Source organism: Rhinoderma darwinii, chromosome 12 (genome assembly GCF_050947455.1).
Source record: "Rhinoderma darwinii isolate aRhiDar2 chromosome 12, aRhiDar2.hap1, whole genome shotgun sequence".
NCBI lineage: Eukaryota > Metazoa > Chordata > Amphibia > Anura > Rhinodermatidae > Rhinoderma > Rhinoderma darwinii.
In genome coordinates this window covers 4,775,526-4,796,727 of record NC_134698.1, presented here as the reverse complement: position 1 = coordinate 4,796,727, position 21,202 = coordinate 4,775,526, and the positions used below count along the sequence as shown (strand labels likewise).

General features: G+C 40.3%; 1 protein-coding gene across 4 annotated transcripts in view; it reads left to right on the top strand.

Moving 5' to 3' along the window:
- Nucleotides 1-21,202, top strand: part of LOC142665143 (high affinity immunoglobulin gamma Fc receptor I-like) — a 42,722-nt gene that overhangs the window by 18,413 nt on the left and 3,107 nt on the right. For 3 of the 4 annotated variants that reach the window (XM_075844707.1, XM_075844708.1, XM_075844706.1), the window contains exons 2-6: nt 386-451; nt 11,130-11,402; nt 14,637-14,900; nt 18,821-19,096; nt 19,974-20,117. In XM_075844707.1, the coding sequence (XP_075700822.1) occupies nt 448-451; nt 11,130-11,402; nt 14,637-14,900; nt 18,821-19,096; nt 19,974-20,117 (961 nt within the window). In that variant the 5' untranslated portion in view covers nt 386-447. The remainder of the gene's footprint in view (nt 1-385; nt 452-11,129; nt 11,403-14,636; nt 14,901-18,820; nt 19,097-19,973; nt 20,118-21,202) is intronic. The other variant, XM_075844709.1, reaches the window with a different exon arrangement.

The following is a 21,202-nucleotide window of genomic DNA, read 5'->3' as shown; positions in this document are numbered from 1 at the left end:
ATTGGAGCTTCAACATGGTTACAGAACCATCAAACAATTGTGATGGTCTGTATTGGTAATGAATTTCCACGTGGCAAGTTCCCTTAAAGTTCCTCATTCAGCTCAGAAGTGCAGCTCAAGACATCCTGGCCTGATCTTTTTTCTTTGCTTTTTATGGTGTATAATATGGTTGTGTGTATGGATGAAAAGTGATCAATTGTCTTATTTTTGTCCTTCTTCATAGCAGCTGGGTGGTAGGGGGTAAGTTGATGTCAAATTGGATGAGAGGAGTTTCATCATGAGATCTTGGGTATAGACTCCTAACATTATGTTGATTGTCTGGATTGGTTTTAGATCTACACATTGGAAGTTCCCTTAGAAATATATATTTTTTATTTTGTCATAGATACTGAGTGGTAGCGGTTCCTTGACGATGGCACCATATTGGATGGAAAGATCTTCATAATTATGGGTAAGGACCACTATGATTATTTTTATGAACCTGCTTGGCTTTGGAACTGTAGAGGGAAAGTTTCTTTGAAGTTGTAGAGTTGATGTCCTCAAGATACCATTAGTGTCCATGCCCCAAGCAGGTGACTTTGAATGGGGTTATATGTATGGACAGTTCTAAGGTGCTCCTCGTATATTTGTCTGCATGACCTCAACTCTCGCTTTATACACTACTGCTAATTACTTTCAATACAACTCCAGATTCGTCGATTTAAGGATGTACGTGATATGTGTGTTTTGCACAGAAATTAGTCTACCTACTGTATTCGGAAGGAGTTATCAATCAAAAAGTGATATGCCATAGTCGCTTTAAGAAATGCAGGGTGTGGTCTGCGTGAAATTGCTCATCTGGATAAGGTTTCTCTTGGTGGCGTGCTGTGTACCCTCAAGAAATACGCTGAAAAAAAAAAGAGTGTACGTGATCGATCACGGCCTGGACAAACTTGAACGACCACAAAACAGGAGGACAAATTTATCAGAGTGTTCCAAATGGGACAGAAATAAAACAGCTAGTCAGATCACGACTGTCAAACCCTGCCTTGTAACCAGTAGGTTGAAGAGGCTTTTGTGGGCTAAAAAGCACAGGTGCTGGACCACTAGTTTGTGGAAGAAGGTTCATTTCACAGGCAAATCAGTTTGAGATGTTTGGGTCCAAGAGGCGAGAGTTTATTCGTCGTGTGACAGGTTATCTCATGCTTTACCCCCTCATTCAGCCCACAGTCCAGCATGGAGGAGTTTTCATGAGGTCTGGGGATGTTTCGAAGGTGATACGATTGGTGACTTACTAAACCTAAAAGGAAACCAAAGTGCTACCACAACATCCTGGTGCGTCATTCTCTCCTTTCCCGGAGCCATCTTACTGGTTGTGGTTTCCCACTACAGCAGGATAACGACCCAAAACAGGACTCCTGTCTTTACAAAAAGTATGTTCAGTCAAAAGAACTACAATAAGTGCAGAAGAACATGGTTTGGCCGCCTCAGAGTACTGATTGCCATGCAGTTTAACTCCTTTGGGATTGTCTAGACAGGTGTGTTTGAGATGTGCAAGTTACCACCCAAAATAACCTTTGGCAGTTGCTAGAAGAGAAGTGGCTGAAATCAGAGCTGAAACTTTGGACTAGTCAAACAACAGAATGCCCAGCGTTTTCACTGCTGTGATAGCTGCTAGGGGTGGAAACTTCTAAAGAAAAATTTAAGGAAATCAAGGCTCAATTCATTTGTAAACAATGTTCCTGAGTACAAAACATGTTTATTTGCCTATAGGTTTAAAACATTTCTGATTATTTTTTTTATTCTGGCAAAATACATTTCTAACTTGAACTGTGAAATATATTTGTCAGCTCTAAAAATAGATTCACATTTTTATTTAGCGTTCAGCTTCTACCTAGCTCTTGTGTTGCTGCAATGGACAGACCTCAAACAGGAAATATTCTAATGGACAACCAAGAAACCACAAGTCTATAAATATTGTATAAAAGTGTGAAGTAGGTTTTATATGTGAGCTAGTGAAGGAAAACATTGCAGTTGTATAAAAATGCCCATACACATTAGATGAAAGTTGTCCAAACCTGACGATTTCCTGGGAATAAACCTACTATTTAATGTGTATGGACGTGCCTCAACCTTCCCCCAATATCTGCAATTGAAAGAAGAATCGGGCATGTTGGATTTAAAAATGGGCAATCATTTGTGCCTGCGGGAGATAAGCTGATGCAAGATCCTCTTTCCCCATTGAAAAGACATGCACATTCAGCCAAGCTGAGGATGCATGTGTATAGGGCAATCGGGAGGAAGAGCTGTTGGCCAAACAAGCATTTGGCTGACAGCAATTTTAAGTGTTTGGGCAGCTTAACTGGAGGCACACTAAGAACACTAAGGCCGGCTTTCTGTCACAGGAAATAACTGACCTGTCCCTGTTGTTATGGAATTTCTAGGAGAGCGATTCCCCAAAGGCTGCTGGAGACTGCTGGGAGAGAGCGTTCATATAAATCCGCAGCCTCAATTCCGCCACAACTTTGATCAACAGAATCTAAGGCTACTCTATGGTATTTGCCAGAGCCCACTGCAAGGTGGGATAGCTTATGCTGCATAGAACCCAGATTGTTTTTGCAGAGTTCAATGTTGAATAGGAGGTGCAATGCTAGCAAACCAAAACAGGATAACCAGACAGCCAGAGGTTAAACAGAAAGTCCAAATCAATAAGCTAGTGGATACCAAGTAGAGCGGAGGTCAAAGCCAGCAGGGGCAGATAATCCAAATCAGCAAACAAGGGGTTAAAAAAGAGACAAGCCGAGGTCAGTATTCCAAGAAGTCCAAAAGTCAGAGACATGGGGTTTAGTCAGAAGCTTGATCATGACACCGGAAGGTAAGGAAAATCACAAGCAAAGACTGAGTGAGAAGGACAGGTATAAATACTAAACCAAATCTGATAGGCAGAAAGATAGAGAAAAGAGATAGGCTCAAGGAAAAACCAGAACCACCCAGAAGCCAGAACAGTAGTCATGGAGATCATTAAAGGAATAGGCGTTTCCTAACACCTGTCCTTGAAGAGTGGAGGAACCCAAGTCCAGGAAGAGCATACAAACTCTATGCAGATGTTGTCTTCGGCTGGATTTTGTAAAGTTGTAAAGCACCAGTGCCAACCTCTGAGCCACCATCCTCCTGGCATGTTACTACAAAGTGAAACGTTCTCAAGTTATATCTACACTAAAGAAAAAATGTGAATACTTTTTCTCCAATTTCCCATCATTCTGGAAACAAATGAGTCAATGCACTACTACCTATATAGCCTTCAACAGACTATCAGCATCCTCTTTTGTCAAGTCAATATGCGTCCTTCTTGTTTCTGCCTTAAATGGTTCCATAGAAACCAGTGTCCACCTTAAATTTCTATGCAACTTTTGAAGCCTTTTCCGAAAATAAATTGCCTTGTAGTTTATTTATAAGGGGGGTGTCGCTTCCGAGATACATTGAAGTGGCTGCACCAAGCTTCTCCAACCATAACAGCTGAACGGTGGTTAGAGCAGTTTGACCTCTTCTTTCTTATAGGGGGCTATCTAGATGAGATAACCAATATAAAATCATGGATGGCCTTGAGCTTTATATTTAGTAGACCCCAGGTCATCCACTTTAACCATTCTCCTCACTCTTCATACTGGGTGTATGATATCAGTTATGGAACAGTCTCATGCCTTCTCTATTAAACCACCAGGAACTAAGTTTTATAAACTGGATTTTTATGTTCCTCAGGTATTTGGATGAGACCATAAAGCTTAATTTTATTCATTTTGACCTAGAATTTTTTTTTTATCTGAAACCTATGCATATACAGTGCATTCGGAAAGTCTACAGACCCTTTCACTTTTTCACATTATGTTAATGTGCTAAAATAAAATTCACGTTTTTTCCCAATTTTCTGCACTCAATACCCCATAATGACAAAGAGAATTTTAGAAATTTTTGCAAATTTATATAAAATGAAAAACTCAAATTTCGTATGGATATAAATATTCAGACCCTTTGCTATGGCACTTGAAATTTATTTCTGGGGCCCTCCGATTTCTCTAGATTGTCTTTGAAATCTTTCTACACCTTGATTGGAGTCCACCTGTGATAAATACATTTGATTGTATATGATTTGGAAAGACACACCCATTTCTATAAAATGTCTCACAGCTGACAATGTGTATTAGAACAAAAACCAAGTCATGAGCAGAAAAGAACTACCTGTAGAGCTCAGAGACGGGATTGTGTGGAGGCACAGATCTGGAGAAGGGTACCAAAAAATGTCTTCTGCACTGAAAGTTTTCAAGAGCACAGTGGCCTCCATAATTCTTAAATGGAAGAAGTTTGGAACAACCAGGACTCTTCCTAGAACTGGCCGCCCTACCAAACTAATCGAGGGAGAAGGGTCTTGGTAAGAGAGTTGACCAAGAAACTTCCAGAAGGTCAATCATCACTGCAGCACTCCACCAATCTGGGCTTTATGACAGAGTGGCCAGAAAGAAGCCTCTCCTAAGTAAAGGACACATAAAAGCATGCCTGGACTTTGCAGAAAACCACCTATAGGACTCTCAGGCTGTGAGAAACAAGAACCTGTGGTCTGATGAAACCAAAATTTTTCTTTTTTGGTCTCAATTGTAAGGGTCATGTCTGGAGAAAACCAGGCACTGCTCATCACCTGCCTAATACCATCCCTACAGTGAAGCATGGTGGTGCCAGTATCATGCTGTGGGGATGTTTTTCAGCGTCTGTGACAGGGAGACTGGTCAGGATTGAGGGAAAGATGAATGGAGCAAAGTACAGAAATATTCTTTATGAAAACCTGATTCCAGAGTGCTCTGGACCTCAGACTGGGCTGAAGGTTCACTTTCCAATAAGAGCTTGAACCTAAGCACACAGCCGAGACAACACAGAAGTAGTTTCGGGACAACTCTGTGAATGTCCTGAGGTTGCCCAGACTTAAACCTCAATCGCACAACTCTGGAGAGACCTGAAAATGGCTGTCCACAGATGGTCCCCATCCAACCTGACAGAGCTTGAGAGGATCTGCATAGAAGTATGGCAGAAAATCCCCAAATCCACGTGTACAAACCCTGTGACATCAAACCCAAGATGACTGGAGGCTGTTATCACTGCCAAAGGTGCTTCAACTAAGTACTGAGTGTAACGTCCGGGACCGCAGACTCCTATCATCCTGCAGACGTCTGCCTCCCATAGAGAATCCAGCACATGTGGTCGTCCTGTCCTGCAGTGACCACTAGGGTGCGCGCTCGAGCACATTCCCAGGCTTAATGAGCCAGAGCACACACATGTTTTAGATTGACTGATTGCTCCCATGATCACCCTGGATTATAAGAAGGGCCCTACCCCTTCATTGCCTGGGCGTTGTTGTGTTTACCCGTGTTAGTCTTTAAAGAGGTGCCTTAGTGTTTTCCAGTTCCCAGTGTTCCCGTTCCTGATACCTGTATCCTGTGCTACCTTGTTCCTGTGCCATAGGGAGTTGGAGTCATGTTGTGTTGTATACTACGCCTGCTGTATTTCACCACGCGAGCCTGCCATCGCTACTGTCTCTATTGCCACAGGTACCCTTATTCGATCTATTGACCTTGCCTTGGTATGTATCCTGTTTGGCTAGCTGCTATCCCGCTACGGCGGTACGGCCCAGTGGGTCCACACATCCATCGTGACACTGAGTAAAGAGTCTGAATACTTTCCTTTTCAATAAATTAGCAAAGATTACTAACATTGTGTTTTCACTTTGTCATAATGGGGTATTGAGTGCACAATGATGGGGGAAAAAATGAAAAATGTAATTTATATTTTAGCACAAGGCCTCAACATGACAAAATCTGAAAAAATGTCAAGTGTTTGAAAACTTTTCGGATGCATTGCATAGGTCTGCCGATAAGCTTTATTAGAGGATCTCTGTACCTATCTGCATGACGTATGATGTGGTCTGCATGGACGGATGAGAGCAGAGATAGGCGTGAGTGACAAACAGTTTTTTTGTTAAACTGAGTCTACAGGTTGCAATCACTATGTCAGCCCTGGTACTGATCATCGTACTCTGTAAGTACTGGAACATTCTATATACCTGTATTTTATATATTTAAAATTTTAGATATTTTTATATATTATTTATGTATGGTTTTTTTGTGGTCTGTGTGCCCTCCATATGTAGACCAAATCTTTTTTAGCTAAATACAATATGTGGAGAAAGCACTGGCCACAAATACACTGTGTATTTTTTTATATGTGTGTCCCTACCCTTTTAACCCGGTTGCATTTCAGACTTTCACAATATGTCGGGTTGACTATCACGGTCTTTGGGGGTGATTTAAGACTTCATGGATGTCTATGCTCTTGCTGTAAGGACATTTTCATCATTGAAATTTTGTTTCTTCTTGTCCAGACCCTCGATCGAATCTTTCCAGCCCTCCACAAGAGTAAAATACCACTCGTTCTTGTTTGGTCAATGGCCATGTTGACACTGAGATGTCAGCAATTGCTTTGTACATATCATTTTTCCTATTTAGAGAAAAGCAACAACTTTGTCTCTAGTCCATAATTTTCCACATCAGATGACTTAAGTATTAAGATGTGTATAGGAATATATAAAGGGCAATAATAGTTCTAGTAGGGATAGACATCAGAATAGGGGAACACTTTCAGGGGTATTACCCTATGTATCAGGGATAAGTAAGAGTCAGTAACATAGGATGAATATAAGGATAGTCCCAACATGAGGGGACCTTTTAAAAGAAAGTGCCAATAGAAGACTGTATAACTTTATATTCAAATTCAGAAGGATTTTATATATTTATTTGACAATATTTTTATAGTTTTTTGTTAATGGAAATGTTCACATTAAGTATAAAAAAAAATCACTGCAATCACATATAAGTAAAGCAAGATTAATATCTAGTGCATCGATAAAATAGTCTAGGCTTTAGCCGGCCTACTGACCTTGAGCTAAAGTCAAAAGCAGCATGGCAGTCCCGGTTGCATTGACATTTAGAATTTCGAGTCTTTGGTTGTGGGAGCCCGTTGCTATTTTTTATTTTCTAGCTGACTTGAACATACAGTATAACTCGTTCTTAGTGCTGTTACTTCTGCAGATGATTTTATAAGTGGAATTGGTTTCATGACTGATAATGTTATTTCATCTTCCTAATGTAAATTCAGGGCTTAGTATTGACAATGATTGTGATCTGTGGATTAGGTTATTGTGATCTGCTGCAATTATTGGTCGAGATGTGAAATTTATTTATTACCTGTAAAAACACATGAATATTTTCTATTGTAGCTCATTGCAGCTTTTATTTGCTGTCTTTTACAAAACTAGATCTAGTGATATGAGAATATGGAACATGAAGACCTTAACCCCATGCCACCACAGACATTTTTAATTTACTTTTAATTTTATCCTCCCTGCCTTCAAAAGTCATAACTTTTTTATTTAAACTTTTGTTAATTTACTGTACCATATCATGTACTGAAAAATAGATAGAAATTCCTTAGTGTGGGGGAATAAAAAAACAAACGACTCCTCCATTGTTTTTTGGGTATAGTTTTTACGGTGTTCAGCTTGCAATAAAATGAACATGTTAACTTTATTCTGCTGGCTGATACGATTGCGGCAATACCAAATTTATATATATATATAATTATTATTATTATTATTATTATTATTATTATATATATATATATATATTTTTTTTTTTTTATATATTCACTACTTTATAAAAAATTGTTAAAAAACCATCAGATGTGTGTCACCATATTTTGAGTCCCATAGCTTTTTTTTATTTTTCTGTCGATGGGGCAGTGTGAGGGCTTGTTTTTTTTTTTGTGGGGAAATCTTTCGTTTTTATTGGTATTATTGGTATTATTTTCTAGTACAAACGACTTTTTGATCATTTTTTGTGACATTTCTTTGGAGCGTGAAGGTGGCCAATTAGTAAGCAATACTGTAGTTTATTTTTCTTTTTTTTCTTTTATCGGCAAGTTTCCTGCTGGTTAACCCCTTCCCTCTGCTTGCATTCTGGGCCCTAATGGCCAAGACATTTTTTTAATTTTTCCATTGTCACATTCGAAGAGCTATAACTTTTGTATTTTTGCGTCGACATAGCTGTATACGGTCTTGTTTTTTTGCGGGACGACTTGTAGTTTTTATTGGTACCATTTGAGAGTAGATGCAACTTTTTGATCACTTTTTATCACATTTTTTTAAAGTCAGGATTAACAGAAAACAGCAATTTTTCCATTGTTTTTTATTTTATTTTTTACGGCGTTCAGAGTGCGGGTTAAATAATGTAACAGCTTTATGGTCGGGGTCATTACGGACGCGGCGATACCAAATATGTGTAGCTTTTTTGCTTTATTGTGGTTTTTTTTAATAGTAAAGCAGTTTGTAAGGGGAAAAAGTGAGTTTTACATTTTTTTTTTTCACATTTTTTTTATTAACTTTATTCAACTTTTTTTTAACTTTTATACTAGTCCCACTAGGGGACTTCACTATGCGATCCTCTGATCGCTATTATAATACACTGCAATACTTTTGTATTGCAGTATATTACTGCCTGTCCGTTTAAAACGGACAGGCATCTGCTAGGTCATGCCTCTGGCATGATCTAGCAGGCATTCGTTCCAGGCCCCCAGCTGCCATCGGAGACACAGACACTCGGCGATCTTATCGCCGGGTGTCGGTGGGATGAGAGGGAGCTCCCTCCCTCTCTCCAAAACCACTCAGATGCGGTGCTCGCTATTGTGCACCGCATCTGAGGGGTTAAACGGCTGAGATCGATACTAATATCGATCTCACCCGGCAGAGCAGGGACGCCCCCAGCCCTCAGCTACCTCCGGCAGTTGAGAGCAGGGAGATTTGACAGCTCCCTGCTCTGTTTACTTTATTCTAATGCAGCGCCGTGGAATAGCGGCGCTGTAGAATAAAGCCCATTAATGACCGCCGTGAAAAGGCTTATCGGCGGTCATTAAGGGGTTAAATAATGCTTTATTGTAATAGTTTAGACTTTTATGGACACGGGGAACAAATAGGTTTATTCTGCATTACTTTAGGGGGAAAATAGTAAAAGAGGTTTTTTTCACTCTTTTCATATTTTTTTATTTTTTCTACATAAATAATAAAATTTATTTAACCAGGTCAATTTCGGCATTAAGGACCAAGCATTCTTTTTTGTTTTTTCTTCCCTGCCTTCCAAGAGTCATAACTTTTTTTATTCTTATGTCAAGATTTTGCGGAACAAGTTGTATTTTTAAAATGCACAATTTTTGGGTGTATATATTATATTGCTTATCTTTCATTCATTTTTTTTTTAGGGAAGGAATTAAAAAAAAAACAGCTATTCCAGAATTGTTTTTCACGTTTTAAATTTACGCCGTTTATTATGTGGTATAAATAACATGTTAACTTTATTCTATGGCTCAGTACGATTACAGAGATACCAAATATGTATAGTTTTTTTTTGTTTTACTACTTTTGCACCATTAAAACACTTTTAAACAAAAATGGTTTGATTTTGCATCGCCGCTTTTCAAGAGCTGTAACTTTTTCGATGTCGCCATATGAGGACTTGTTTTTTTGCGGGGCGAGATGTGGTTTTCATTGGTATCATTTTGGGGTACATGGGACTTATTGATTAACTTTTATAAAAAAAATTGATGGCGGGAATGGAAAAAATAAACAAATGTTGCCGTCGTTACGATCGCAGTGACACCATATATGTGTGTGTTTAGTGTTTTTTTGCACTTCTAGTAAATAAAACCACTTTTTATGGAATAAAGTGGTTTTATTGAAATTTTTAATGTAATCTTTATTTTAATTTTTTTAATAAACTTTTTTTTTAACTGTTTTAATATTTTTGTTATTAGTCCCAATATGGGACTTTACCATGCGATCTTCTGATCGCTTATATAATGCTTTGGTGTACTTAGTATACCAAAGAATTATTGCCTGTCAGTGTTAAACTAACAGGCATTCTATTAGGCCATGCCTCTGGCACGGCCTGATAAGCATACAGCCAGGGCAGGCCTGGGGGCCTTTGTTAGGCCCTCGGCTCCCATGGCAACCCGTCGGCGATTGCATTTGCGGGCCGCCGATCGGTGACAGAGAGAGCTCCCTCCCTCTGTCAAACAACTTAAATGTCGCAGTCACCATTGACCGCGGCATTTAAGGTGTTAAATGGCCAGAACTCCCGTGGCGATCGTGCGGGCATAGTTTCTGTTCCTGCACGATATTCTTCACGTACACGGCGGAATGTGCTAATGGCTGGATTCTATGCCGTGCATGTACCTGATTCTGCGCCAAGGGGTTAAAAGAAAAAAAAGTTTCGTTCCCCTAGGGGACTCGAATAAGCAATTGTTAGATCGCTGTACTGTGATTTTTAATGGCTTCTATTCAGTCCTGGCAGGGCTTCTTAGGAAGACCAAGATGTCCACGACAACCATCAGCACCCCGTGATCACTTTCTAACGGCTTGGAGCTTAAGGGGTTAAACGACTGGTAGATCAGGATGTCAGTTGTAATATACAGCTGACACCCACGGCATATGGAGCGGGCTCAGCCCGTTAGCCCGCTCCTTACTACCCACTTACTGACTATGATCTACAGTTACATCAAATCTCTGTAAGTTGTTGAAATTTATACATTGCATCCAAGTCAAGTTCCTACAATCTCTGGCCACTAGGGTATATTTATATTGGATGATCACAAATAAACTATTAGAACTAGTGAATAGTATGTCCTGTCTGTGCAATGATAATAACAGATTTTACAATGGAATTAAAACACGTGAATATGTTCTCTATAGGTGAATAGAAATAAACAAAGATGCTGAATTTAACTTTTGATGGTTTTATATGCAGCTTTAACCAAAGTGGAGTTTTATGCAACTAGCAGGTGGTTTCCTTGGGTAAAACTCTATTAGGTGGGTAAAACCATGGGTAGTATTGTTAATGTCACATGACCACAGAATATTCGATTCTCAACATCCAAATAGAAGTGACACTAATAATACTACTACAACGTCTGCTACTACAACTACTTCTAATTCTACTACTTCCAATGATACTACTGCCCCGATTTAGGATGATAATAATTTCCAAACTTCGTTTCATTAGGTGACCTTTTAGGAGCCTCTTCCAAGCCCTGGGTGACCTTCACACCAAACTGGCACAAGATACTTTTACATGAAAACATCACCATTACATGTAATGAGGAGTCAAACAAACAAACAAATGGGAAGTATGACTGGTATAAGAACAACGTGACGATGAATGAGAATGAAAGGAGCATTTTAATTAAGTCTATCAAGATGGAAAATGCTGGAGAATATGAATGCCAGACCGGTGACGGTGAGAAGAGTGATCGTGTCCAACTTCAAGTCAGTCCTAGTAAGATACTACTTACCCATTAACCTATCGTTGCCATATTAATTCTTAGCAATGGCTTATAGTAGGTGATATATTACTGTTGGTCCCGGTCAGGTGGAGGAGTTCTAAGTTATAATTTGTATCTACATAGAAATCAGGATTTCTTTTTAGTACTCATTGTAAAATCATTTTCTTACCCAGTTCATTGGGGTACACAGAAGGGTCGGTATAAGCTGTTACCACTAGGATGTTTGCCAATAAAATAAATAAAAAGTGACCCCCTCCTACGCGATATACCCTGGTCACAGACACTGAGCTATTCAGTCTGTACACAAGCAGTAAGATAAACAGATACAGGGTAAGATAAATATGTCAGAAACTAGAGGAAAATACTTTACTGACAACCATGAACAAAAAACCTAGAAAATACAATAGGTGGGTGCTGTGTCCCTCATGGAACTTGACAAGAAAAGGATTTTACGGTGAGTACTCAAAAAATCCTGTTTTCTTGTTTGTTACGTTGGGAGACACAAACTGTGGGATGTCATAGAGCAGTCCCCAGGTGTAGGAATAGAACACAGGACATGGTCAGAAATTTCACAGATGCTTGCATGACCTTGCGACCTAGGGAACAGTCTGCAGAAGCAAAGGTGTGCACCTGGTAGAACTTGATAAAGGTGTGCAAAGAAGACACAGAAGGGTAAGTCCGCAGGGCGCGGACAACATCTAGGTAGTGGAGGGAATGCTCCCTCTGATGACTGGGAGAAGGACAAAAAGACGGCAAGACAATATCCTCATTCATGTGGAAGGCCAAAACAAACTTAGGAAAAAAAGAAGGCACCTTGTGGAGCACCACCTTGTCTTGATGAAGAGTCAGAAATGGCAAGAGGAAGTTGCCAACTCAGAGACCCTCCAAATGGAGGTCACCGCAACCAGAAAAATTCCTTTCCATGAACGAAAACAAAGTGAGATATCTTGCAAGGGTTCAAAAGGAGACATCCAAAATCTAATTCAGATCTCAAGAGGGGATTGGAGGACAATAAGGGGGGGGGGGGCCAAATGAGCCACCCCATTCAAAAAAAATTCTAATGTCAGCTTAAGGTGCTATCGGGCGACCGAACAAGATGGAAAAGCAGTCACCTGCCCCTTCAGTTATGCCAAACCTTGATTTAGACCACTCTGTAAAAAAAGAGAGAATTCTGGACAGAGAAAAACATAAGGGGGAAAGTTTGCGATTTTCCAACGAATAAGGTTAGGTCTTCCATGTATGATGAGAAATGTGGGCTGAAGGAGGCTTCCTAGCCTTAAGTATAGTGAGAATAACACTCTCTGAAAGACCACGCGTCCACAGAATGGCGGCTTCAACAGCCACGCCTGTAGAGAAGTATTCGGCACACAGACAAATGTGATTAAAAAATTCTTTCTTTTTATTTATATTGTATTCAAATTCCATGGGCGGGGTGCGTGCAACGTTTCGGTCCAAAAAGACCTTCGTCAGACACTAGGACCCTGTTGGCGTGGATGTATCCTGCTGATGAACGCTGTTGTTCAAATCGCGGCTTACCGCTCGTTTTTGGCGGTAAGCCACGATTTGAACAACAGCGTTCATCAGCAGGATACATCCACGCCAACAGGGTTCTAATGCCTGACGAAGGTCTTTTTGGACCGAAACGTTGCACGCACCCCGCCCATGGCATTTGAATACAATATAAATAAAAAGAAAGAATTTTTGAATCACATTTGTCTGTGTGCCGAATACTTCTCTACATACGATTGGGTTGGGACCCTATTCGTGCACTCTGAACCAATACTCAACAGCCACGCCGTTAAACGTAGCGGCCTTAAATTCTGGTGAAAGAAAGGTCCCTCAGAGAGAAAGTCTAGACGTAGAGGCAAGGGCCACGGAACGTCGGCCAACAAGAACACGATGGACGCGTACCAATAGTGGTGCAGCCATTCTGGAGCTATCATCTTCTTAACAAAAAAATAAAACGTTATTGTTAGAGACTGCTGCGGTTTAGTTCAGTGTCTGTGGGCAGGGTATATCCTGTAGGAAGGTCACTTTTTTATTTGTTAGTGTCTATACCCACGGTCTGAGTCCCCCAAAGTAACGAACAAGGATTACTATCAGCTACAATTAAATATGGAATATCTATGTATATATGTGATGTCATCTCGGATTCCTGATAAAGCGGTCAATGTCCATAGGTCTAATGCACCCACCAAAAAAACAAAACACAACGATAGAGTCACATTTGCACTTGTCTGGGCTTCAAATAAGAAGTCCCGAAGGCTTTAGGAAAATATTCTGGATTTCTCATTTGAAGCCCAGACAAGGCAACCATTCCTCAATTATGGAAACGGCACTCACTCCTGGCATCATTCAGGTTGGTATGTAAACCACGCTTTCCTTTATAGTCACTTGCCTGAATTTCTGCCTCTATTTCTGATTACTGATATTCTTGGATGTTGATGGCTCTGAGCATTTTCTCCATTCCTGGTTCCTGTTTTTTGCTCTTCCCCATGGTTCGAGCATCTTCTGACTCTGATCTGGACCGTTGGCTAGGTCTGTAGTCTGGTCTCTCTTCTGGGAGTGCTGCCATCTGTCTTTTGTCTTTGACCTTTGGCTGTGCATCATCCTTACATCTGCCACTTTGCAACTATGGAAGAACCCAAAACATGAACTACTTAAATCATTATTATTCGGATTACTATACAATAGTAAGGATTATAAACCTGGCCACCGGTTTAAAGGCGTTGTCAAGGATTAGAAGAACATGGCTGCCATGGGTTGTTTCTACTATTGCAGCTCAGATCCATTGTAGTGAACGGGTCTGAGCTGCAATACCACACACAATATGTAGACTGGTGTGGCACTGTTTTTGGTAGATAGAATGCATGTTTCTCTAATCTCTGACAACCCCTTTAAGCTGGTGTCCTAGCATATAGTCCTTATTATTATGAACCCATAGCCTGGTAGTAAAGCTTCTGCCACCATCATCAGGCAACCAAATACAATGGTAGGGTGGGAGGCATCTACATTGGCACTAATAAATACAGCCGTGCACCTTCCTGATAGTAGGGAATACGTGGACTTTTAGAAAAACTTAAAGGGACCAAACTTGGGCACCGGTACACTACAGTGGTATTGAACTCCAACCATGCAAGTGATCTGACAATTTATATAGTATATCACATCATACCGTAATGTTCTACATGAGCTCTAGTAAGTAATGACACCTTCATGTTTTCCAGGTTGGGTCATTTTACAAGTCCCCCCAAGTGTTTATGAAGGAGACGCAATAAATCTTAGATGTCAGCCTTATTCTGAAAATTACTTTAAAGTCCAAAGTGTCACATTCTACAAGGATGGCCATGTCATTAAACACTCACAGAAAAATCCTGAACTGCATTTTGATAGAGTTAGTCTGAAAGACACTGGTAAATACAAATGTGAAATTACATTATTTCGTTACAAAGCCTACACCTACAGCGATGATGCATTTATTTCTGTCAAAGGTGAGAATAGATATAAGAGATACATTGACTGATATTAGAATATTATTTTTTAATTAAATCTTGTTAGAAAGCTAGAACTTTTTGAGATATTACATTATTTATCTTGTACTGATCCTGAGTTACAGCCTGTATTAAACTCCAGAGCTGCACTCAATATTCTGCTGGTTGAGTCACTGTGTACACACAGTACATTAGATTACCGATCTTGTATTTATCCTTAGTTACATCCTGCATTATACTCCAGAGCTGCACTCACGATTCAGCTGGTGGAGTTACAGTGTACATACATTACATTACTTATCCTGTACTGATCCTGAGTTACATCCTGCATTATACTCCAGAGCTGCACTCACGATTCAGCTGGTGGAGTCACAGTGTACATACATTACATTACTTATCCTGTATGATCCTGAGTTACATCCTGTATTATTCTCCAGAGCTGCATTCACGATTCTGCTGGTGGAGTCAGTGTACATACATTACATTACTTATCTTGTACTGTTCCTGAGTTACAGCCTGTATTATACTCCAGAGCTGCACTCACTATTCTGCTGGTGGAGTCACTGTGTACATACATTACATTACTTATCCTGTACTGATCCTGAGTTACACCTGTATTATACTCCAGAGCTGCACTCACTGTTCTGCAGGTGGAGTCATTGTGTACATACATTACATTACTTATCATGTACTGATCCTGAGTTACATCCTGTATTATACTCCAGAGCTGCACTCACTATTCTGCTGGAGGAGTCAATGTGTACAGTACACTACTTATCCTGTAGTGATCCTGAGTTACATCTTGTATTATACTCTAGAGCTGCACTCATTGTTCTGCTGCTGGAGTCACTGTATATATACATGACATTACTTATCGTGTTCCTATCCTGAATTACATCCTGTATTATACTCCAGAGCTGCACTCACTATTCTGCTGGTGGAGTCACTTTGTACATACATTACATTACTTAGCCTGTACTGATCCTGAGTTACATCCTGTATTATACTCCAGAGCTGCACTCCCTATTCTGCTGGTGGAGTCACTGTGTACATACATTACATTACTTATCCTGTACTGATCCTGAGTTATATCCTGTATTATACTCCAGAGCTGCACGCACTGTTCTGCAGGTGGAGTCATTGTGTACATACATTACTTATCCTGTACGGATCCGGAGTTACATCCTGTATTATACTCCAGAGCTGCACTCACTATTCTGCTGGTGGAGTCACTGTGTACATACATTACATTACTTATCATGTACTGATCCTGAGTTACATCCTGTATTATACTCCAGAGCTGCACTCACTATTCTGCTGCTTGAGTCACTGTGTAGCCCGTAAAAACAGTGGATGGTATACTTGTCCGGAATCACAAAACCGTATCATAGTCACGGGAGGCTCAGCAATAGCTGGCAGCGAGATACGAAATTGTAAACAACAAAGGATGAGGCAAAGGGGAGTCAAGATAAGTCAGGTCAAATTTAAAGGTTGGCAGATCAAGTTCAGGTGAATACTAATAAGGAATTAGAAACATTAGGAAAATTCTATGACTGACCTATTATTATTGCCAGAATTCAGTGTGAAGAAAGTCAGATTTTATTTTACTAGGCATCCCATTCCTGCAATGTTCAAAGGGTTATACACTTGAGACAATCCCTTTTTGCTAGAATGTTCCCCTCCACCCCATTAAAAGCTTATCACAGGGTGTCCCGCTACTGGAACCTTAAGCGATCATCTCTAATCTGTGTAGCAATCTGGAACAAGTCTTCAGTTTTCCTGTAGTGCCACAACAGGTCAAATTAAGTATTACACAGTTTTCATTGAAACCTACGAGCTGTATATGTTATTCACCGACATGCAAGGTCCTCCAGAGAGAAAAAGAGACCATCTTTACAGCCTCTCTCAGCTTTTGCTAATAGATGAGGGTCCTGAATGGAGTCCTCCCTCTATCAACTTAGAATTTTCTAATAAGTTATTTGAAACAGATTTTCTAAACCAGACAACTGCTTTAAGAAAGCACTTTGTAGGTCTAGGTAAGTTATTTATGACTTAAAGAGGCTCTGTCACCAGATTTTGCAACCCCTATCTGCTATTGCATGTGATCGGCGCTGCAATGTAGATTACAGTAACGTTTTTATTTTTAAAAAACGAGCATTTTTGGCCAAGTTATGACCATTTTCGTATTTATGCAAATGAGGCTTGCAAAAGTCCAAGTGGGCGTGTTGAAAAGTAAAAGTACAACTGGGCGTGTATTATGTGCGTACATCGGGGCGTGTTTACTACTTTTACTAGCTGGGCTTTCTGATGAGAAGTATCATCCACTTCTCTTCAGAACGCCCAGCTTCTGGCAGTGCAGATCTGTGACGTCACTCACAGGTCCTGCATCGTGTCGGCCACATCGGCACCAGAGGCTACAGTTGATTCTGCAGCAGCATCAGCGTTTGCAGGTAAGTAGCTACATCGACTTACCTGCTAACGCCGATGCTGCTGCAGCATCAACTGTAGCCTCTGGTGCCGACACGATGCAGGACCTGTGAGTGACGTCACAGATCTGCACTGCCAGAAGCTGGGCGTTGTGAAGAGAAGTGGATGATACTTCTCATCAGAAAGCCCAGCTAGTAAAAGTAGTAAACACGCCCCGATGTACGCACATAATACACGCCCAGTTGTACTTTTACTTTTCAACACGCCCAGTTGTACTTTTGCAAGCCTCATTTGCATAAATACGAAAATGGTCATAACTTGGCCAAAAATGCTCGTTTTTTAAAAATAAAAACGTTACTGTAATCTACATTGCAGCGCCGATCACATGCAATAGCAGATAGGGGCTGCAAAATCTGGTGACAGAGCCTCTTTAATGTGGTTTCCTTAATTGGCAAATGACTGAAGCACATCAAGATAAAGTCTTGTGGTTCCATAGCCACATCTAAACTACTCATCTACATCTCATCAATCTTCCTTTGTAAGTCCATGTGCTCAGGAGGTACTTTAAGGACATTTTACAAAATAAAGGTGATTACTATGAATTATTCCATTGAGATTTGTTCATCAATCACGGAAATGAAAGATCCACTACTAGATAAACCCATTTTTTCCCCTCTCCCATGACCACACCATGAGAGGGACCCTCCCCATAGGGACAGAAATCCTGGATCTAAAAAGAGGCACCTCCTCTCTCTCCCCAGTGATTTCCTGTCCCTTGGGGGGAGACCTGGATGAGCTCTGTATTGGAGCTCAGTAAAGAAATTTAAGAAGTGTTTACCTAGGATGGTGGGCTGGGGACCCCTGGGCTGCTCCCAGAGGCTATGGTACCCTAAGGAATCCCAGCAGCGTAATTCTCCCCTCGGAGTAGTTGCAAGTCTGGCTCCAGGAGACATGTCTGGCCGGCCCGGATTTAAGGACCTCTCCTACTGGTTAGCAGGCCGCTGAATATCTGCTCGATGGCGTTCGGGTTCAGCATGTAGCTGTTTTTCTGGCTTCCCGTACCATTGTAAGAGTGGGGTCAAGCTATGCACGCTGGGACGTGACTGACGCATCACCGAATAAGAAGGAAGTGAAGTGAAACAATGGGCGTCAGAACCAAAATGGTGCCTAAGGCTTCTTTTCTTCTCTGGTATATCTCTCATGGTGTTGTAATAAAAAGAGGTGAAAATTATAATTACTTACCGGTAATTTCGATTTTCTCTATACCACGACACCGCCACCTTTTCCCACCCTTCTTGGTTTGGAGTTGGTTTACTTGGAAAAAAAAAAGTAATACACATATGGTTTCATCACGCTCTCATGGTGCTATTGAGGGATCGAAGAAATCAACTTACCAGTAAATAAATATCTTGTGTATTTGAAACATTACAATAAGTGTTAGGGTAATAAATGACATCATCATGGATACTAATGCTATTTTTTGTCTCTTGCAGAACTTTTCCCACAAGTTGACGTGTCTATAAGTCCAATGACAGAAGGTGATCCCATGGTCATGAAATGTGACACAAATCTGACTCCGCCCAGACGGAGTACAAGTCTACAGTTCGCTTTTTTGAAAGACGGGAAGAAGATTCAGGAATTCAGTTCTTACAATATATATGAAGTTCTGTCCGTTCAGCTGGGGGATTCCGGCAACTATACCTGTCTACTGAGAACTACACCGGACAGTCCATGGAAGACGAGCAATATAGTAACTATCCATATAGAAGGTAAGTCTAGAGGTCCTGACATAGTCTTTCTAATGATGGATAGAAGAACATGAAATATCAATGGTACAAGCCTGACAAATGTTCCGAAATGCATTGTACAAATCACAAATAAAAGCCTTCAAACCTTCACTATAATTGTTGGCTTTCATCATCGAATGGCACCCCCCAAACTTTGGCTCTTGTCTTTTTGTGTTTCTAGAAGACACGGGATATGTCCTTCTGCTGACCATGTGAATTAGCCGAGCAGCATGCTATGGTTCCATTAGGTTTAATTTTTCATTGACTACATGGATGCGAAAGCCTAAACTGTTTTATCGTATGACTTTTTAGTATTAATATTAATAAGATAGCTGAAAGAGCTTCATTATGGGGTGGACTGGATCAAGATTGTTGGGAGCCTCCACCCCACCTCTGGGACCCAGACCCCACCTGATTTCCTATTGCAGCCACATATAGAAGACATAGCCATGAATGCATGTGGCCCTCTCAACTGAAGTCTATGGGAGCTATGGAGACAGCAAAGCCAGAGACATCCTTAGATTTCAAGAGAGAGCTACAGATATGGAGCTACACACATGCATGGCCACTTATTCACCTCTTCTTGGCTGAATAGGGTCACCGAGTTGTCAAGGTGCTGGAGGCTGCGGGGAAGGTGCTTATTGTGCACTCCCTATAATTCGGCTCTTTTATGGGGTGTTATTATGCAACAATTGGTTTAATCTACCATCCCTTATATAAATACGACTCCACAGTCTATAGTAGTACCTGCTGCTGGTGTCATTAGTGCCGCTGCTAGTATTAGTATTTATCTACCTATTATTGCAGATTTGGGTAACAATTCTGATGAAAACTTTTCTCCCTCCGATATGACATGTAGTGGGCCGTATACCTAAAATAAAAAATATCCACGTGATATGGACTTCGGTTTTTCTGATGTTACTGATCATGTCTGTCATCCTGCTGCTGCTCTATAGACGCAAACTGCCATGTTTCACCAATAATAACCAGCGGCCCAGAACAGGTAATAAAATATTCATTATATCTTTATACACCATGGGATTCAGCCCTGGTCTCTATATTATACAATTTACCCACTGTGTCCATATTATACAGTACAGCACCTGCTTATTATCTCCATATTATACAGTACAGCACCTGCTTATTATCTCCATATTATGCTGGACCACACCTTATTATCTCCATATTATACTGTACACCACCTGCTAATTATCTCCATATTATACTGTACAACACCTGCTTATTATCTCTATGTTATACTGTACAACACCCGCTTATTATCTCTGTTATACTGTACAACACCTGCTTATTATCTCCATATTATACTGTAACACCCGCTTATTATCTATATATTATACTGTACAGCACCTGCTTATTATCCCCATATTATACTGTACAACACCTCCCTATTATCTCTATAATATACTGTACAGCACCTGCTTATTGTCTCCAGATTATACTGTACACCTACCTATTATCTCCATATTATACTGTACAACACCTGCTTATTATCTCCAGATTATACTGTACAACACCTCCTTATTATCTCCATATTATACTGTACAACACCTGCTTATTATCACCATATTATACTGTACAACACCTGCTTATTATCTCCATATTATACTGTACAACACCTGCTTATTATCCCCATATTATACTGTACAACACCTCCCTATTATCTCTATAATATACTGTACAGCACCTGCTTATTGTCTCCAGATTATACTGTACACCTACCTATTATCTCCATATTATACTGTACAACACCTGCTTATTATCTCCAGATTATACTGTACAACACCTCCCTATTAACTCCATATTATACGGTACAACACCTGCTTATTATCACCATATTATACTGTACAACACCTGCTTATTATCTCCATATTATACTGTACAACACCTCCTTATTATCTCCATATTATACTGTACAACACCTGCTTATTATCTCCATATTATACTGTACAACACCTCCTTATTATCTCCATAATATACTGTACAACACCTCCTTATTATCTCCATATTATACTGTACAACACCTGCTTATTATCTACATATTATACTGTGCAGTGCCTATTCTTTATT